General features: G+C 44.3%; 1 protein-coding gene across 1 annotated transcript in view; it reads left to right on the top strand.

Annotated features, from left to right (window-relative positions):
* TTL (tubulin tyrosine ligase) overlaps nt 1-7,936 on the top strand; it is a 38,839-nt gene extending 30,903 nt beyond the window's left edge. The window contains exons 6-7 of the mRNA XM_007538347.3: nt 2,515-2,658; nt 4,138-7,936. Of these exons, the coding sequence (XP_007538409.1) occupies nt 2,515-2,658; nt 4,138-4,252 (259 nt within the window). The 3' untranslated portion in view covers nt 4,253-7,936. The remainder of the gene's footprint in view (nt 1-2,514; nt 2,659-4,137) is intronic.
* The last annotated feature ends 8,269 nt before the right edge of the window (nt 7,937-16,205 follow it).

Below are 16,205 nucleotides of genomic sequence, written 5' to 3'. Positions count from 1 at the left end.
TTGCCAGTGGTGAAACATTGTTGCAGGTGTCTGTCTCTCTTTTTCTATCCACCCCCAACAGGTTCCCTCTTGATTTCTGGCTATCTCTATCTAATTAATAAATAAAGATAATAAAGAATTTTTTTTAAAAATCTGACATTTAAAGAGTACCTTAAAAGAAAATACGGACATGGCTTACTAACACAGGTTAAAGATGAAAGAAAGAAGAAATTCTTTTTATTTATTTATTGGAAGAGACAGAGAAATCTACAGGAAAGAGGAAGAGAGAGAGAGAGAGTTGGGTGATAGCACAGCGGGTTAAGTGCATGTGTCGCAAAGTGCAAGAACCGGCATAAGGATCCCTGTTCCAGCCACCAGCTCCCCACCTGCAGGGGAGTCGCTTCACAGACGGTGAAGCAGGTCTGCAGGTGTCTATCTTTCTCTCCCCCTCTCTGTCTTCCCCATCTCTCTCCATTTCTCTCTGTGCTATCCAACAACAACGACATCAATAATAACAATGATAATAACTACAACAACGAGGGCAACAAAAGGGAATAAATAAATACTAAAAAAAAAAAAAAAAGGAAGAGAGAAAGAGAGAGTCACCTGTTGCACTGCTTTACTGCTCATGAAGCTTTCCTTCTGCAGGTGGGGACTTGGGGCTTGAAACTGGCCCTTTGAGCATTGTAATATGTACGCTCTTATCAGGTGTACCACCACCCAGCCTCACAGGGGGAAAATTTCTTATTCAGGAGACTGGGCTGTGAGTGGTACATCTGGTTAAGCACACACGTTGCCATGCTCAGTAATACAGGTTTGAGCCTTAGCTCCTCATCATAGGGAAGCTTTATGAGTAGTAAAGCAAATACTTCAGGTGTCTCTCTGTTTCTCTCTCTTATCACTCCCCCCCCTCCATTTCTCTCTGTTCTATCAAAAAAAAGCCAACTGGAGTAGTGGATTCGCCATGCAGTGATAACCCTGATGGCAAAAATCAGAAAAGGAAATTCTTATTCAAGTTAGTTCATAGAGTATTGTTGTTTATTTCCAGGAGGCTACTCAGTTCTGGCTTATAGTGGTGTGGGGCGGGGTGAATCTGGGACTCATCCTCACCTGGTTGAGTTCACATGTTACAATGATCAAGGACCTGGGTTCAAGCTCCCAGTCCCCACCTGCAGGTGGAAAGCTTTGCAAGTGGTCAAGCAGTGCTGTAGGAGTCACTCTTTCTCTCTCCCTCTGGTATCTTCCCTTCCCCTCTCAATTTCTGTCTGTTGGTATCAAATAAATAAAATAAAATAGAAAATCTTTTACAGAGTTGGTGGCATAGCTCATTTGGATAATATGCTCCTTTACTATATACACAATCCAAGTTCGAGCCCAGCCCTCACAGCATTGAAGGAAGTTTGAGCACTGTGGTGTCTCTCTGTTTTCCCCTCCGCCTTTCTGTCTCTATCTTTAAAATACAACAACAGTGGGCCAGGCAGTGGCACACCTAGTTAAGCGCACACATTACAGTGTGCAAGGAGCCAGGTTCAAGTGCTCAGTCCCCACTTGCAGGGGGAAAGCTTCACAAGTGGTGAAGCAGTGATGCAGATGTCTGTCTCTCTCCTTTGATATCTTCCCCACTCCTCTCAATTTCTCTCTGTCTCTATCTAATAGAGACAAACAAAATATATATAATAATAACAACAAATGCAAACAGACTCTCATGCCTGAGGTTCCAAAGTCCCAGGTTCAGTCCCCCGCACCACCATAAGCCAGAGCTGAACAGTGCTCTGGTTAAAAAAAAAAAAAAAAACAGGGCGTCGGGCGATAATGCAGCAGGTTAATCGCACGTTGTGCAAAGCACAAGGACTGGTTAGGATCCCAGTTCGAGCCCCTGGCTCCCCACCTGTAGGGGAGTTGCCTTCACAGGCGGTGAAGCAGGTCTACAGGTGTCTTTCTATCTCTCTTCCTCTCTGTCTCCCCCTTCTCTCTCAATTTCTCTGTCTCTATCCAATAAAAAATTTAAAAAATAAAAAACAAATAACAAGTCTTTTGCATAGCCATTATACTATCTCTGCTGCCCACTCTCATAGAGATTTAAACATGTCAACTTGGAATAAATATAAAAGAAAGAATTCAGGTGGGGATGATAATGGCTATGCAATAAGACTCATGCCATCCTGGGACAGAGTGGCAGATGACCTAGTGGGGGTTGTATTGTTGTGTGGAGAAATACGAAATGTTATGAATGTACAAACTATTGTATTTACTGTTGACTGTAAAACAATAAATTTAAAAAAAAAAAAAGACTCTCGTGCCTGAGGCCCCAAAGTCTTAGGTTTAATCCCCACCACCACCATTAGCTAGAGTCGAGCTGTGCTCAGGATAAAGGAGAAAAGAAAGGAAGGAAGCAGAGGGAAGGATAGAGGAAGAATTCATCTGAAGCCAGTTTTCATTGGCATGTTTGGTGTAAAATCATCCCAGCATGTCTCTGAGGGTTTCCTGTTTCCAGACCATGTAGTTCTCAGTGAGCTCTCCCGCTCTGTCCCACAGAAGCTGCCTCATGAGTGTGGAGCCCGCCATCAGCACCAAGCACCTGCCTTACCACAGCTTCCAGCTTTTCGGGTTTGACTTCATGGTGGATGAGGAGCTTAAAGTCTGGCTCATCGAGGTCAACGGTGCCCCTGCTTGTGCGCAGTAAGCCTGAATGATGTTGTGTTGGCTTTTTTGTTGTTGTTGTTGTTGTTCTTTAATTTTTTTTCTTTCTTTTCTTTTATTGTCTATTTATTTATTGGATAGAGGCAGCCAGAAATTGAGAGGGAATAAGGAGATAGAGATAAAGAGAGGATGGGGCCAGGCAGTGGCGCACCTGGTTGAGCGCAAATGCTACAGTGCGCTAGGACCCAGGTTCGAGTCCCCGGTCCCCACCTGCAGGGGGAAAGCTTCACAAGTGGTGAAGCAGGGCTGTAGGTGTCTCTCTGTCTCTCTCCCCATCTATCACCCTCTTCCCTCTCCATTTCTGGCTGTCTCTATCAAATAAATTAAAAAAAAAGAGCAATTACAGAAGCCAGACCTTCTACCTTCTGCAACCCTCAATGACCCTGGGTCCATGCTCCCAGAGGGATAGAGAATGGGAAAGCTATCAGGGGAGGGGGTGGGATATGGAGATTGGGCGGTGGGAATTGTGTGGAGTTGTACCCTCCTACCCTATGGTTTTGTTAATTAATCCTTTCTTAAATAAAAAAAAAAAATTTAAAAAAAAAGAGAGAGAGAGATAAAGAGAGGCAGAGAGACACCTGCAGCCCTGTTTCACCACTCGTGAAGCTTTTCCCTGGCTGGGGGCATGAGCCTGGGCCCTTGTGCGTTGTAACACATGCACTCAACCAGGTGTGCCACCACCTAACCCCCCCTATTTTTTTTTTCATGTTTTAATTTTTTAACATGTTTTTTAACATTTTTTCATGTTTTTAATTTTTTATTTTCTTAATTTAATAGGAAATAGAGAAATTGTGAGGGAGGGGGAATAGAGAGGGAGAGAGAGACACCGCAGCACTGCGGCACTGCACTGCGGCACTGCTTGTGAAGTTTACCCTCTGCAGGTGGGGACTGGGGGCTTGTTTGAACCCGGGTCCTTAAGCATGACAACATATGCACATAAATAGGTGCCCCACCACCTGGCCCCATGTTGTGTTTTAATAAGTGGGCAGTTGATTTCCCTGCTTGTCCTGGCATGGGGGTGAGCCCATGTGCTTCAGCACCCTGCTTGATTGCTGTCCAGGAGAATGGGACAGTGATAGAAGACCTTTGGGAGTGGAGACTAGTGGCAGGGGGGCTTTGCCGAAACCCTTCCTTTGTCATCTCTCCCATTGTGTGTGCATCAGAGAGTTTGTGCTTGCTCAGGTGGGTGGCAGATGCCATGAGGAGACTCTTACATCACAGGTTGAGTGAGCAGTGTTTTGTGGTGGGTAGGGAAGATAGTGCTGACCAAAGTATTTAAGGGCTCCCCAGGGGATGTTTCCTCTCCAGGTAGCACATCCTGTGGTGTTGGCATTGAGAAGGCAAACCAGATTCTAAACTGTGCTCCACAAATGGGCTCCGTCCTAGTGGGAAAAGACTTGGTTTTTCACTTGCACTTTGAACAATATCCCCAGTGATCTGTTTCCAAACACATTTCAGGAAACTCTATGCAGAACTGTGCCAAGGCATCGTGGACATAGCCATATCCAGTGTCTTCCTGCCCCCCGACACAGAGCAGCCGCCGCCCCAGCCAGCTGCATTCATCAAGCTGTGACCCAGGGAGGTGCGCTAAGCTGCCTCAGAAGAAGCGTGGGGCCCAGCTCCTGGGAAAGGAGAAGTGTCCTGATTGCTCATGATGAAGCTGAAGATAAAAGGAGATAAAAAGAGGAAACTTGCAACAACAAGAACAAAAAATTACAATGGAAGAGAGAGCATGAGATGACAAAGGCGACTTCCCCGAAGAGTTGGTTGCTCAGAGGGTCCTATGTGGAGCTGCTATTGAGATTCCTGAACTGACATGAGCTTTTTCTGAGGGGAAAGCAAAATGGTCTAAGCCAGGAATTTGATAATTTTATGCTTTCATCCTTTGAAAAAAATCTGATTTTTATCCGTAGCAGTGTGGTGGGCAGCAGCTTTCCACCAGGAGGCTGCAGCCCACTGGACCTTTGGTTGGTGTCTTCCCACCTGCTGCAGCCTTAGTGCCTTACCTCTCCTTCCAGCTGCAAGACTTCTCCTTTAGGGTGTGACTGGGATGATAGAGCATTCTGGAGGTTGCCAGTGTGTTGTGTTCCCTGCTTATCCCTTTCCACAACACTGCACCCTCAAAATCTGGGCAAGCATGCACCAACGGCCCTGGGTTTCATGCTGTGTGGCGCCTTGGGGTGAAGGGGGTTCCATCATATTCCTGACAGTGTCCACTCAGTCACCTGTCTGTCAGGGATAGTCTGGGCTGTACACCAAAACTGCAAATGCTGCTCTCTGATCTGCTCTCTGCATGTTTTAGAAATCAAGTGGCAAGTTTACCATAAACACATAAGCATCAGATAAGCATGAGAGAAATAATAATAATAATGTCTTGCTTTACAAAAGAATTGAGTGGGGGTCTTTGAAATAGGAAGATTCTCAGTTATCTTTCTCTTAATCAGAATTCTGCATGCACTTATGCAGAGTCTCTTTTTCTTCTGTTATTGTTTGTTCATTTCACTTTTACAAAAGTCCTTCTGGGGGTCTGAAGAAGGTTGAATTCCACTTCTCCCCCTGGGTAGCATGGCCCCAGATATAGATAGCTTCTCTCATTCTGTCCTCTTTGCTCTCTGGACACCTTTTATAGGATGGAACTGGAGGGGCAGGTTTCATCCCAGGGAGATTTCCAGTTTTCTTGTGCCTCTTGATATCAGGGAGGGGTCCTGGATAAGTACACGTCTCGTTGAAATGATGTCTTCTAAAGTGATGAAGAAGTGGTCTCAGAGCTCCATGTGGCATCTTGTAAGTTGGCATCTGTGTCCTGTTAGGTGTAGTTACCGAATACTGGATTGACGAATGTTCTGTAGACGTTTCAGGAGACCACATCTCTAGCAGTGGAAAAGAACAAGATGCCATTCATGTTCAACATGAGCCGAATGAACAGGCCCTTCCTTAGATTGAATTGGGCATCACAGCAGACCCCTGGGAAAGGTCCCCTTCTCAGCAGAATGTGGTATGTTCTCCCTGCATTTCTGTGATCCATCATATGTTTCTCCTTGCCATAAGAAACAGTTCTGGGGGTCGGGCGATAGCACAGTGGGTTAAGCGCAACATGGCGCAAAGTGCAAGGACTGGCGAAAGGATCCCGGTTGGAGGCCCTGCCTCCCCACCTGCAGGGGAGTCACTTTACAGGCAGTGAAGCAGGTCTGCAGGTGTCTGTCTTTCTCTCCCCGTCTTCCCCTCCTCTCTCGATTCCTCTGTCCTATCCAACAACGAATGACATCAACAACAACAATAACCACAACAAGTCTACAACAACAAGGGCAACAAAAGGGGATAAAAAAAGGCCTCCAGGAGCAGTGGATTCATGGTGCAGGCACTGATCCCCAGCAATAACCCTGGAAGCAAAAAAAAAAAAACAGTTCTGCAGTCAGGAGAGGCTTTAAAAAAAATGAAAAGAAAAAAAAAAACGTGCTATAGAAGCTTACACAGGAGGATGGAGTCATGATAAAAGATATTTAAGGATACAGAATGGATGTTGAATGTGAAAGCACTGTGTCCCACATGGTGAAGTAGAGGAAAAGCCTGTCTGGGTTGGACTACATGAGAGTTTACTTTTTTAAAATAAAAGTCTTGACTACTCAAAATGTGGATAGTGAAATTTGCATCCAGAGCAAATAAAACAGTCATTGGTAAAAGTCAGTCCTCAAGACCCAGCACAAGTGATGGGCTGGTATCTGGGGGCTCCTGAGTAGGTCATAGACATGCATTGTTTAAAAAGTATAAGGTACTGAGTTCTCCTTGGCAAGTCTGTGTGGGCTAATGATAAGGAAAGAATGGAAGTTTCTATAGTGCTGTCACATGTAAATGCACATATTTTTGGACCTCATTTACAGAGGGACATTCAAGATCTTTCCAGTTCTTAACTATGACAGAGCTAAGACTTTAGATGCAAGTTTATGCATCTTGATGAATTTTCTAAAAAACCTTTACCAGTAACATATGTGAGGTCAGTAGGGTATATATTTTTTAATTATGCTTTATTCCACACTTGATTGCAAGCTAGTGTCTATCATGCATTTATTTACAGTCGGGTCAGATTGTTAGCTCAGAGCTGTTCTACCCTTCCATGATGTCCTTGACACATATCTCCGGCTGGGGAGGAGGAGGTACTACCGACTTGGGGATGTCTGTTCCAATCTTGACTCTAACATTTGGCCACACAGTTTCAGAAGAGCCTGTTAATGTATGCCTTAGATTCTTGTCTCATGTAAAAGGTCCTGGCATGACTCAAGGACTACCTCAAGGGCTTTTAGTGAGGACAGATGAGATTAGGAATATTCAAGGATCTTTAGTGCCAAGGTTCTCAAGGCTGACTATATGTTGGAATCATTTGGGAAGTTTTTGAAAAGTATTGGTGTCCACACTTTCTCCTTCTGCTCCAGAAAATGAAATCAGAATGTCAGGCCTCAGCATACTTCAAGATGCTTTGAGCATTGCTTGAGAAGAAGAGACAATAGTAACATCTTGGAAAAAGTCAAATAAAACCTAGAGTTTTTCTTTTTAATGTAAAGGGCAGGTACTTTGAGGATGTTCAGCATTAAAACTGAAGATGTCTAACTGTGCTTGTATGAGGCCCTATATTTAACCTCTGGCACCAAAAAAAAAAAAAAAAAAAAAGCTTAAAGCTTATTGTTTGGAAATTAAAATGCGCTTTATCTCCTTAGTTTATGAAACCTTGACAGCAAATGTAAACCGACAAGAATTTATAAATCTGCTAGGTTACTGATTATTAAGAGAAGAAGCTCCTTCCTTCACACTTAATTCCTGTGATAATTATAAAGTCTGTTTTACTCCTAACAGTGAAGTGCCTCAGTATATGATACAGAGAAGCAGGGGCTGATGGGACATTTTGCTAGTGCCTCGAGTGGTCATCACAGACATAGAATTTCTGCAAGTGCTGGAAATGTACAGGAGCCACAGAACCCACAAATCACAGTGAAGCTACTATGTGTGTATTTTCATTAACATCTAAGGTTGTGTTTGCTAGGGTGGATCCTGCCCTGTTGTGGGTGTGGTGGGGGCCTCTGCTAGAGAAAACGGCACCAGTGGGTCCCCTGTAGCCTGTGGTTGCTGTGGAAAGGCTTCAGTAATATACTTGTCTCTGATTCTAGACTCAGAATCTGTACCTAAGAGGAAATAACTTCTGAAATAAGGTGATCTTATGAATGTCAAATATGCCTGGAGCATTAAAGTAAAATAATGATATTTCAAATGCCTTTGTCCATTTTGATTCTGTCATTTTATTGTGGTTGTTGAATATCATAGAATTTCCCTGGTTATTTGAGTCTGAGATACCATTAAGCAGAGGAAACTAGACTTCCTGTAAATAGACAAAAGATAGTAAATACTCTATTTAGAAGCCATATGGGGTGTCTGCTAGTTATGCTTATTTTTCCTCAACTTAAAAAAAAAATTTAGCACAAGGACCGGCATAAGGATCCCGGTTCGAACCCCGGCTCCCCACCTGCAGGGGAGTCACTTCACAGGCGGTGAAGCAGGTCTGCAGGTGTCTGTCTTTCTCTCCTCCTCTCTGTCTTCCCCTCCTCTGTCCATTTCTCTCTGTCCTATCCAACAATGACAACAACAAGGGCAACAAAAAGGGAATAAATAAAATAAATATTAAAAAAAAAATTTAGATGGCCCAGGAGGTAGCTCAGTGGATAAAGCATCAGACTGTCAAGCATGAGGTCCTGAGTTCAATCCCTGGCAGCACATGTACCAGAGTGATGTCTAGCTCTTTCTCTCTCCTCCTATGTTTCTCATTAATAAATGAATAAAATCTTTAAAAAAAAATAGTACATTTGGGAGTCAGCGGTAGCATAGCGGGTTCAGCGCACATGGAGCTAAGCGCAAGGACCGGCATAAGGATCCTGGTTCAAGCCCCCGGCTCCCCACCTGCAGGGGAGTCGCTTCACAGGCGGTGAAGCAGGTCTGCAGGTGTCATATCTTTCTCTCCCCCCTCTGTCTTCCCCTCCTCTCTCCACTTCTCTCTGTCCTAGCTAACAATGACAACAACAGTAACAACAACAAAAATAACTGCAACAAAAGGGAAAATAAATATAAAAAAAAATTTTTTAAATAAACATTTAGGTTGGGGGTAGATAGCATAATGGTTATGCAGAGAGACTCTCATGCCTGAGGCTCCAAAGTCCCAGGCTGAATTCCCTCACACTACCATAAGCCAGAACTGAGCAGTGCTCTGGTAAAAATAAAATGAAAATGAAAATTCTTAGCCGGGCCAGGCATGACACATCTGATTGAACACACATCTCACAGTACTCAATGACCTTGATTTAAGCCCATGATCCAAACATACAGAGTGAGGCTTCATAAGTGGTGAAGTAGTGCTGCTGGTATCTATTTCTCTTCCCCTCTATCACCCCTCCCCCTTAAATTTCTCTGTGTCCTATCAAATAAATAATTTTTAAGGGGGCCAGGAAGTGGCATATCCATGTAAGTACACTCAGTACTAAGTGCAGGGACCCATGCAAAGATTGGGTTTGAGCCCCTAGCTCCCCCACCTGCCAGGAGGAGTGGGGGACGCTACACAAGTGATGAAGCAGGTCTGTAGGTATCTATTTCTCTTTCTCTCAGTCTTCTCCTCTCTCAATTTCTCTCTGTTCTATCCAACAAAATGGAAAGAATGGCCACCAAGCCCCAGTGATAAACCTGGAGGCAAAATAATGATAAAAATCATTCAAGGGCAGAGGGTAGATAGTATAATGTTTATGCAAACAGACTCTCATGCCTGAGGCTCCAAAGTCCCAGGTTCAATCCCCTGCACCACCATAAGCCAGAGCTCTGGTAAAAAATAATAATAATAATAATTCAAAAAAATTTTTTAGCTCAGAGACCATACAAAAGTAGAAGTGTTTGCTGAATCCAGCATGTTGTTTAATACAGAAAGTACAAGATGACTCTTTGAAACTACTGCACTGATCCAGGAATAAGCACTGAAATAATCTCAGCTGTCAGAATCCAGTCTGTTGTTCCTTCTCTCTTTTTTTTTTTTGTAAATCATTATTTTTTAAATTATTTTTATTTTTTTAATTGGGGAATTAATGTTTTACATTCAACAGTAAGTACAATAGTTTGTACATGCATAACATTCCCCAGTTTCCCATATAACAATACAACCCCCACTAGGTCCTCTGAATCCTTCTTGGACCTGTATTCTTCCCACCTACCCACCCAGCGTCTTTTACTTTGGTGTGATACGCCAATTCCATTTCAAGTTCTACCTCTGTTTTCTTTTCTGATCTTGTTTTTCACCTTCTCTATCTTAATGTGTTATCAGAACCATGAGGCAAAGTGTGAGGTGATGCCCATAGTTGTGCAGGAGAGTGATGTGCTCATCAAACATGAAGTGGAGGTGGGAGAGACTTCTGAAATGCAGGACCTAGGACTTCATTCACCAAAGCCAGCTATATAAATTACCTGCTTATCTCACCTCAGGCACTTAGTCTTAGAAAGGATTTCATTTCTGTAAACTGATTAATTTGTAACTTCTTGTGAAAGGAAAATAAATCTTATGAATGGCCTGCCTTCCATGCCTGCTTTCCCTCCATAAATGTATTTGTGGAATGGAGAAAGGGCCTTCACATACCAGAAGCTATGGCCTAAGTAACCCACTCCAAACAAGTTTCTGATGTGCCATGACAACTGCCCACAGGAATTCAGTGGAGTTTTCATGTGCAGGGTAATGAAGTGAACAGACATGGGCCCAAATAGGCAATTACTGAATATCTTGACCTTGGACAGGTTCAGAGATCTTGGAGGACTTCTTTTTTTTTATTTTATTTTATATTTATTTATTCCCTTTTGTTGCCATTGTTGTTTTATTGTTGTAGATATTATTGTTGTTGTTATTGATGTCGTTGTTGTTGGATAGGACAGAGAAATGGAGAGAGGAGGGGAAGACAGAGGGGGAGAGAAAGATAGACACCTGCAGACTTGCTTCACCACCTGTGAAGTGACTCCCCTGCAGGTGGGGAGCCAGGGGCTCGAACTGGGATCCTTACTCTGGTCCTTGTGCTTTGCACCACCTGCCTTTTGCTGGGCTAGCGTGGGGGTGCCTCTTCCCGGGTGTGTACTCTCTGGGTTGGAGAGAACATGACCGGAGCCAGCCTGGGCTGCTACTCACTCAGCGATGTGAGAGAGATGACTTGGGAACAGACACGTGGTGGCGAGGCCCTCCTTGCCTGCAGGATATTATTATTTTCCTACCAGTTAAAACCCTTGCAACAGTTGCTAAGGAAGTTCCTACCTTTCCAGCTCCTTTTGCCTTTCTCTGCCCCTTTCCTAGCCATTTCCTTTTCCGACTTGCCACTTCTGGGTCTGCCCTTTAAAAGCCTTGGGTCTCTGATCAATAAAGAATAAAATTGCCTTGCCACCACGTGTCTGTTCCCAAAGAAGATAGATCAAAGTAATAGAATGGGTGGGGATCTTTCAGGCAAAACACTGATTATGTAGATAATAAGTCTGATAAGACGAGAGGATGGATGTCACCTCAAGTCAAGTCCTGCCAAGCTCAACCACATCCTCACAATTGCCCGACATCTCCCCCTTTCTTTTTTTAATTTAATTTAATTTAATTTTTATTTAAGAAAGGATTAATTAACAAAACCATAAGGTAGGAGGGGTACAACTCCACACAATTCCCACCACCCAATCTCCATATCCCACCCCCTCCCCTGATAGTTTTCCCATTCTCCATCCCTCTGGGAGCATGGACCCAGGGTCATTGAGGGTTGCAGAAGGTAGAAGGTCTGGCTTCTGTAATTGCTTCCCCGCTGAACATGGGCATTGACTGGTCGGTCCATACTCCCAGTCTGCCTCTCTCTTTCCCTAGTAGGGTGTGTCTCTGGGGAAGCTGAGCTCCAGGACACATTGGTGGGGTCTTCAATCTAGGGAAGCCTGGCCAGCATCCTGATGGCATCTGGAACCTGGTGATTGAAAAGAGAGTTAACATACGAAGCCAAACAAATTGTTGAGCAATCATGGACCCAAAGCTTGGAATAGTGGATAGGAAGTGTTAGAGAGGCACTCACTGCAAACTCTAGTGTACTTCTGCTTTCAGGTATATATTTTGCAGTAGTTTATAGATACGTGTGAACATATGCTCTCTCTCACAGAAACTGGTGTATATCTAGGTTTTGGGACTTTGTTAGAAAGTGAACCACCTGAGATGAAATTAGAGTATACTATGAAAGGAAAGGTCTCACATGAGTAATGAAGCTGAAGGGTTGTCATTCCACTTGTGAAGTCTGGACACAGTCTGAAGTGAAACATGTTGAGGTGGCAATTGTTGCGTTGGTTAGGTTGTGATCAGCGGATGCAATATTATTTGATATGGATTGGGAGAGGCATACGGGAAAGTGGGCCCTATCCAATGGTTCCAGGACTGGGGGGAGTAGGGACTCTATAGTGGAGATGTGAGGTTCCTGCTGTCTTAGGGTTCAAAAAGACAATCGATAGTTAATGTTATCATCACATTATTTGGTAATTGGGTTAACTTTGAAAAGTCCTTTTGTTAGGGTTTGCTGTACAGTACCCAGTATCTTGTATATAGCTGTGCTATTGGATGCTTCTGATCTACTTGGTCTAGGCTTTTGAGAGAGTCCGCATATCAAATACACAGCCTATATATTAAAAAGATTCAGTTTGTGTTTTGAAAAACTTTGAGACATACAATTGATTTTCCCCCTCTCAAATTAATTAACTAGTGATTTATATGTCTACATTTTGCTGGGAGTGTACATAAACACCATTCCCACCACCAAAAGACTGTGACCCATCTCTCCCACTCACTCCCACACCCCACTGGCCCAGGAAGCTGCATGTCTACCCCTCACCACAGGGTTTTTACTTTGGTGCCCTACTTCCCCCTTTCTTTCTATCTAATGGCTATAGTATCAGGAATGCAGGGTGCTTTGTGAGGCAGGGAGTCTGATAAGACAGGGCAAACCTTTGGGGTTACACTTGTCCCTCCTTGCTCAACCTCTCAATAGAGAGAAAGACTGACAGGATAGACGCACCCCTCAGGTCAAGTCCTGCTAGGCTCTACCACATCCTCACAATTTCCCAAAAGTGGTTAACTCCCTGCGCTACCACCTGACTCCCGGAGAACTTCTTTCAGATGTTGAAAAAAAAAAAAAAAAAAAACTGGGAGTCTGGTGGTAGCACAGCAGATTAAGTGCACATGGCACAAAGCACAAGGACCAACCTAAAGATCCCGGTTTGAGCCCCCAGCTCCCCACCTGCAAGGGAGTCGCATCACAAGAGGTGAAGCAGGTCTGCAGATGTCTATCTTTCTCTCCCCCCTCTGTCTTCCCCATCTCTCTTCATTTCTCTGTCCTATCCAACAAAAACGGCATCAATAATAACAATAATAACTGGGAGTCGGGCTGTAGTGCAGCGGGCTAAGCACAGGTGGCGCAAAGCACAAGGACCAGCATAAGGATCCCGGTTCGAACCCTGGCTCCCCACCTGCAGGGGAGTCGCTTCACAGGCGGTGAAGCATGTCTGCAGGTGTCTATCTTTCTCTCCTCCTCTCTGTCCTCCCCTCCCTCTTTCCATTTCTCTCTGTCCTATCCAACAACGACAACAACAATAATAACTACAACAATAAAACAACAAGGGCAACAAAAGAATAAATAAATAAAATAAATAAAAAAATAAAATAACAATAATAACTACAAAAATAAAAAACAAGGGGGGGGAACTGCTGAGGTGGGCCTGCCATCATGTGAGTAAAGGGGCTCTCAGGCTTTCTGTCCTTCTTTCTTTCTCTCTTGGCCCCTATGCAGTCCAACATGTGAGTGTTCTCAATTTTCCTGAATAAAATTTTAAATTGGAGGGGGAAGTTGGCCCATTTGTTGTTAGTAGCTACTTTTTTTTTTTTTTTTTTTTTTTTACCAGAGCACTGCTCAGCTCAGGTTTGTGGTGGTGCAGGGTATTGAACCTGGGACTTTAGAGCCTCAGGCATGAGAGTCTCTTTGCATAGCCACTATGCTATCTACCCCTGCCCTGTAGCTACTTTTTTAAAAAAATAATTTTTTTTTCATGAGAAAGATAGGAGAGAAAGAACCAGCCATCACTCTGGTACATGTGCTGCCGGGGATCAAACTCAGGACCTCATGCTTGAGAGTCTAGTCCCTTAGCCACTGCGCCACCTCCCGGACCACCGACCACCGTAGCTACTTTTTTTTTCTTTGCCTCCAGAGTTATCTCACGATCAGTACCTACACTAGAATCCACCTTTTTTTTTCCTCCTTAGATAGGACAGAGAGAAAGCAAAGATAGAGGTAGAGCACAACCTGCAGACCTGCTTCCCCACTCATGAAGTGTCCCCGCTGCAGATGGGGAACGGGGGTTTGAACCCAGGTCTGTGTGCCTGGTAATATGGTAATATGTGTGCCACCGCTCGACCTAGCTGCCCTTTTTAAAGAATCCAGGGGGTCGAGTTCAGGGGGTCCCGGCGGTAGCGCACCGGGCTAAGCGCACACTGCGCAAACATCAAAGACTGGCAGTAAGGATCCTGGTTCTAGCCCCCTCCCCCCTCCGCCCCCCAACCTGCAGGGGTAGGTTGCTTCATAAACGGGAAGCAGGTTTGCAGGTGTCTTATCTTTCTCCCTCTCTGTCTTCCCCTCCTCTCTCCATTTCTCTCTGTCCTATCCAACAACAAAGACATCAATGACAACAACAATAATAATCACAACAACGAGTTGTATATGGAGTTGGTGTATTGCACCAAAGTAAAATACTGCGGGGTGGGGAGAGTACAGGTCCAAAAAGGATGACAGAGGACCTAGTGGGGGTTCTGTTGTTACGTGGAAAACTGAGGAATGTTATGTACAAACTATTGTATTTACTGTCGAATGTAAAATATTAATCCCCCAATAAAGAAATTTTTTAAAAATGAGCTGAGACTGGTGAAAATATTTAGGACAATATCAAATGCCTTTCTAGCATCTCTTTTTTATGTAAGTCTTTTTATTGATAATTATTTTTAAAATATTTCATTTATTTATTAATATGAGGGGGTCAGAGCATTACTCAGGTATATGTGATGCCAGGGATAGAACTCAGGACCTCATGCTTGAGAATTTACCTCCTGGACCATTATTATTTTTAGTATTTATTCTTATTTATGTATGAGAGAGAGGAGGAGGAGAAGGAGGAAGAGGAGGAAGGGGAGGGCAGGGGAGGAGAGATAGAAAAATAGAGAATCAGAGCATCACTCTGGCACATGTGGTGCCAGGGACTGAATTTACTACATGCTCGAGAGCCCAGTGGCTTATCCACTGTGCCACCCACTGCGCCACAATGAGAGACTGCAGCTCTCTTCATTAAAGAGCCCCCTACCCCCCTGCCCGTACTTGAAGAATCAGGAACATCTTCAGTCACTTGGTCTACAGCCAGATGTGCTGGGGGTTTCTGCTTCCTTGGTATTTGTGACAAATAGAGGAAGTCAACCCAGTTCATCCTTCTGTCCTTTCACCAGAGCACTGCTCAGCTGTGGCTTCTGGTGGTGTGGGAGATTCAACCTGGGTCCTTTGGAGCCTCAGGCATGAGATTTTGCAGAGCCATTATGCTGTCTCTCCAGCTCTATTCTTTACTTTAGAGTGAAATACAGAGAGCATGAGAAAGGGAGAGAGGAGACAGACAGAAAGGAGTTGCACCACGGCACCATTCCACCTTCCATCGAGTTCCCCTGGGCTACCCGGCTGCTCTTTAAGGCTCAGCTCAGCTGTCCTCTCTTGCAAGAAGCCCTTCCTGACTGCCAGTCCAGGTCAGGTACCTCTCGAGCAAGGAGGCCAGCTGAGACACCCCAAATGTCTGGAGGGCTCTTAGGTGGATGCAGGCATCCTTCATTCTTTACTTCTTCACCTGTATGGTTATTGGATATTTGGAGCACTAGTTAGTTAGGCCAATTCTCTACTACTTAGGAGATGACTCCTTTTGGCTTCTGACCACAGGCTTTACTGCTAATTCCAATGGAGGACCCCCAGAACAGTGAGGACCCCCAGAACCGCAAGGGCCCCTGGGACTGCAACAGGCATGGGCGTGGGGCCAGGTAGATAGACATCATAATGGTTATGTAAAAAAACTTTCCTGTCTGAGGTTCCAAAGTCCCAAATTCAATCCCTACCTACCACCAGAGCTGAGTAAAAATAAATAAATAAAAATTGCTAGCTGTGGTTTATGATGTTGCTGGGGGTTGAATCTCAGGTTTTGGAGCCTCAGGCATGAAAGTTTTTTCTTTTTTTTTTTTTTTCCTCCAGGGTTATGGCTGGGGCTTGGTACTTGCACTATGAATCCACTGCTCCTGGTAGCCATTTTTTTATTTTTATTTTTTTGATAGGACAGAGGGAAATTGAGAGGGGAGGGGAAGATGGGGAGAGAGCAAGATAAACAGCTGAAGACCAGCTTCACCACTAGTGAAGCGACCTCCCTGCAGGTGAGGAGCTGGGGGCCTC

This window comes from Erinaceus europaeus, chromosome 3 (genome assembly GCF_950295315.1).
Source record: "Erinaceus europaeus chromosome 3, mEriEur2.1, whole genome shotgun sequence".
Taxonomy (NCBI): Eukaryota; Metazoa; Chordata; class Mammalia; order Eulipotyphla; family Erinaceidae; genus Erinaceus; species Erinaceus europaeus.
Note: the sequence above shows the minus strand (reverse complement) of the source record. Positions and strands in the feature narration are given on the sequence as shown.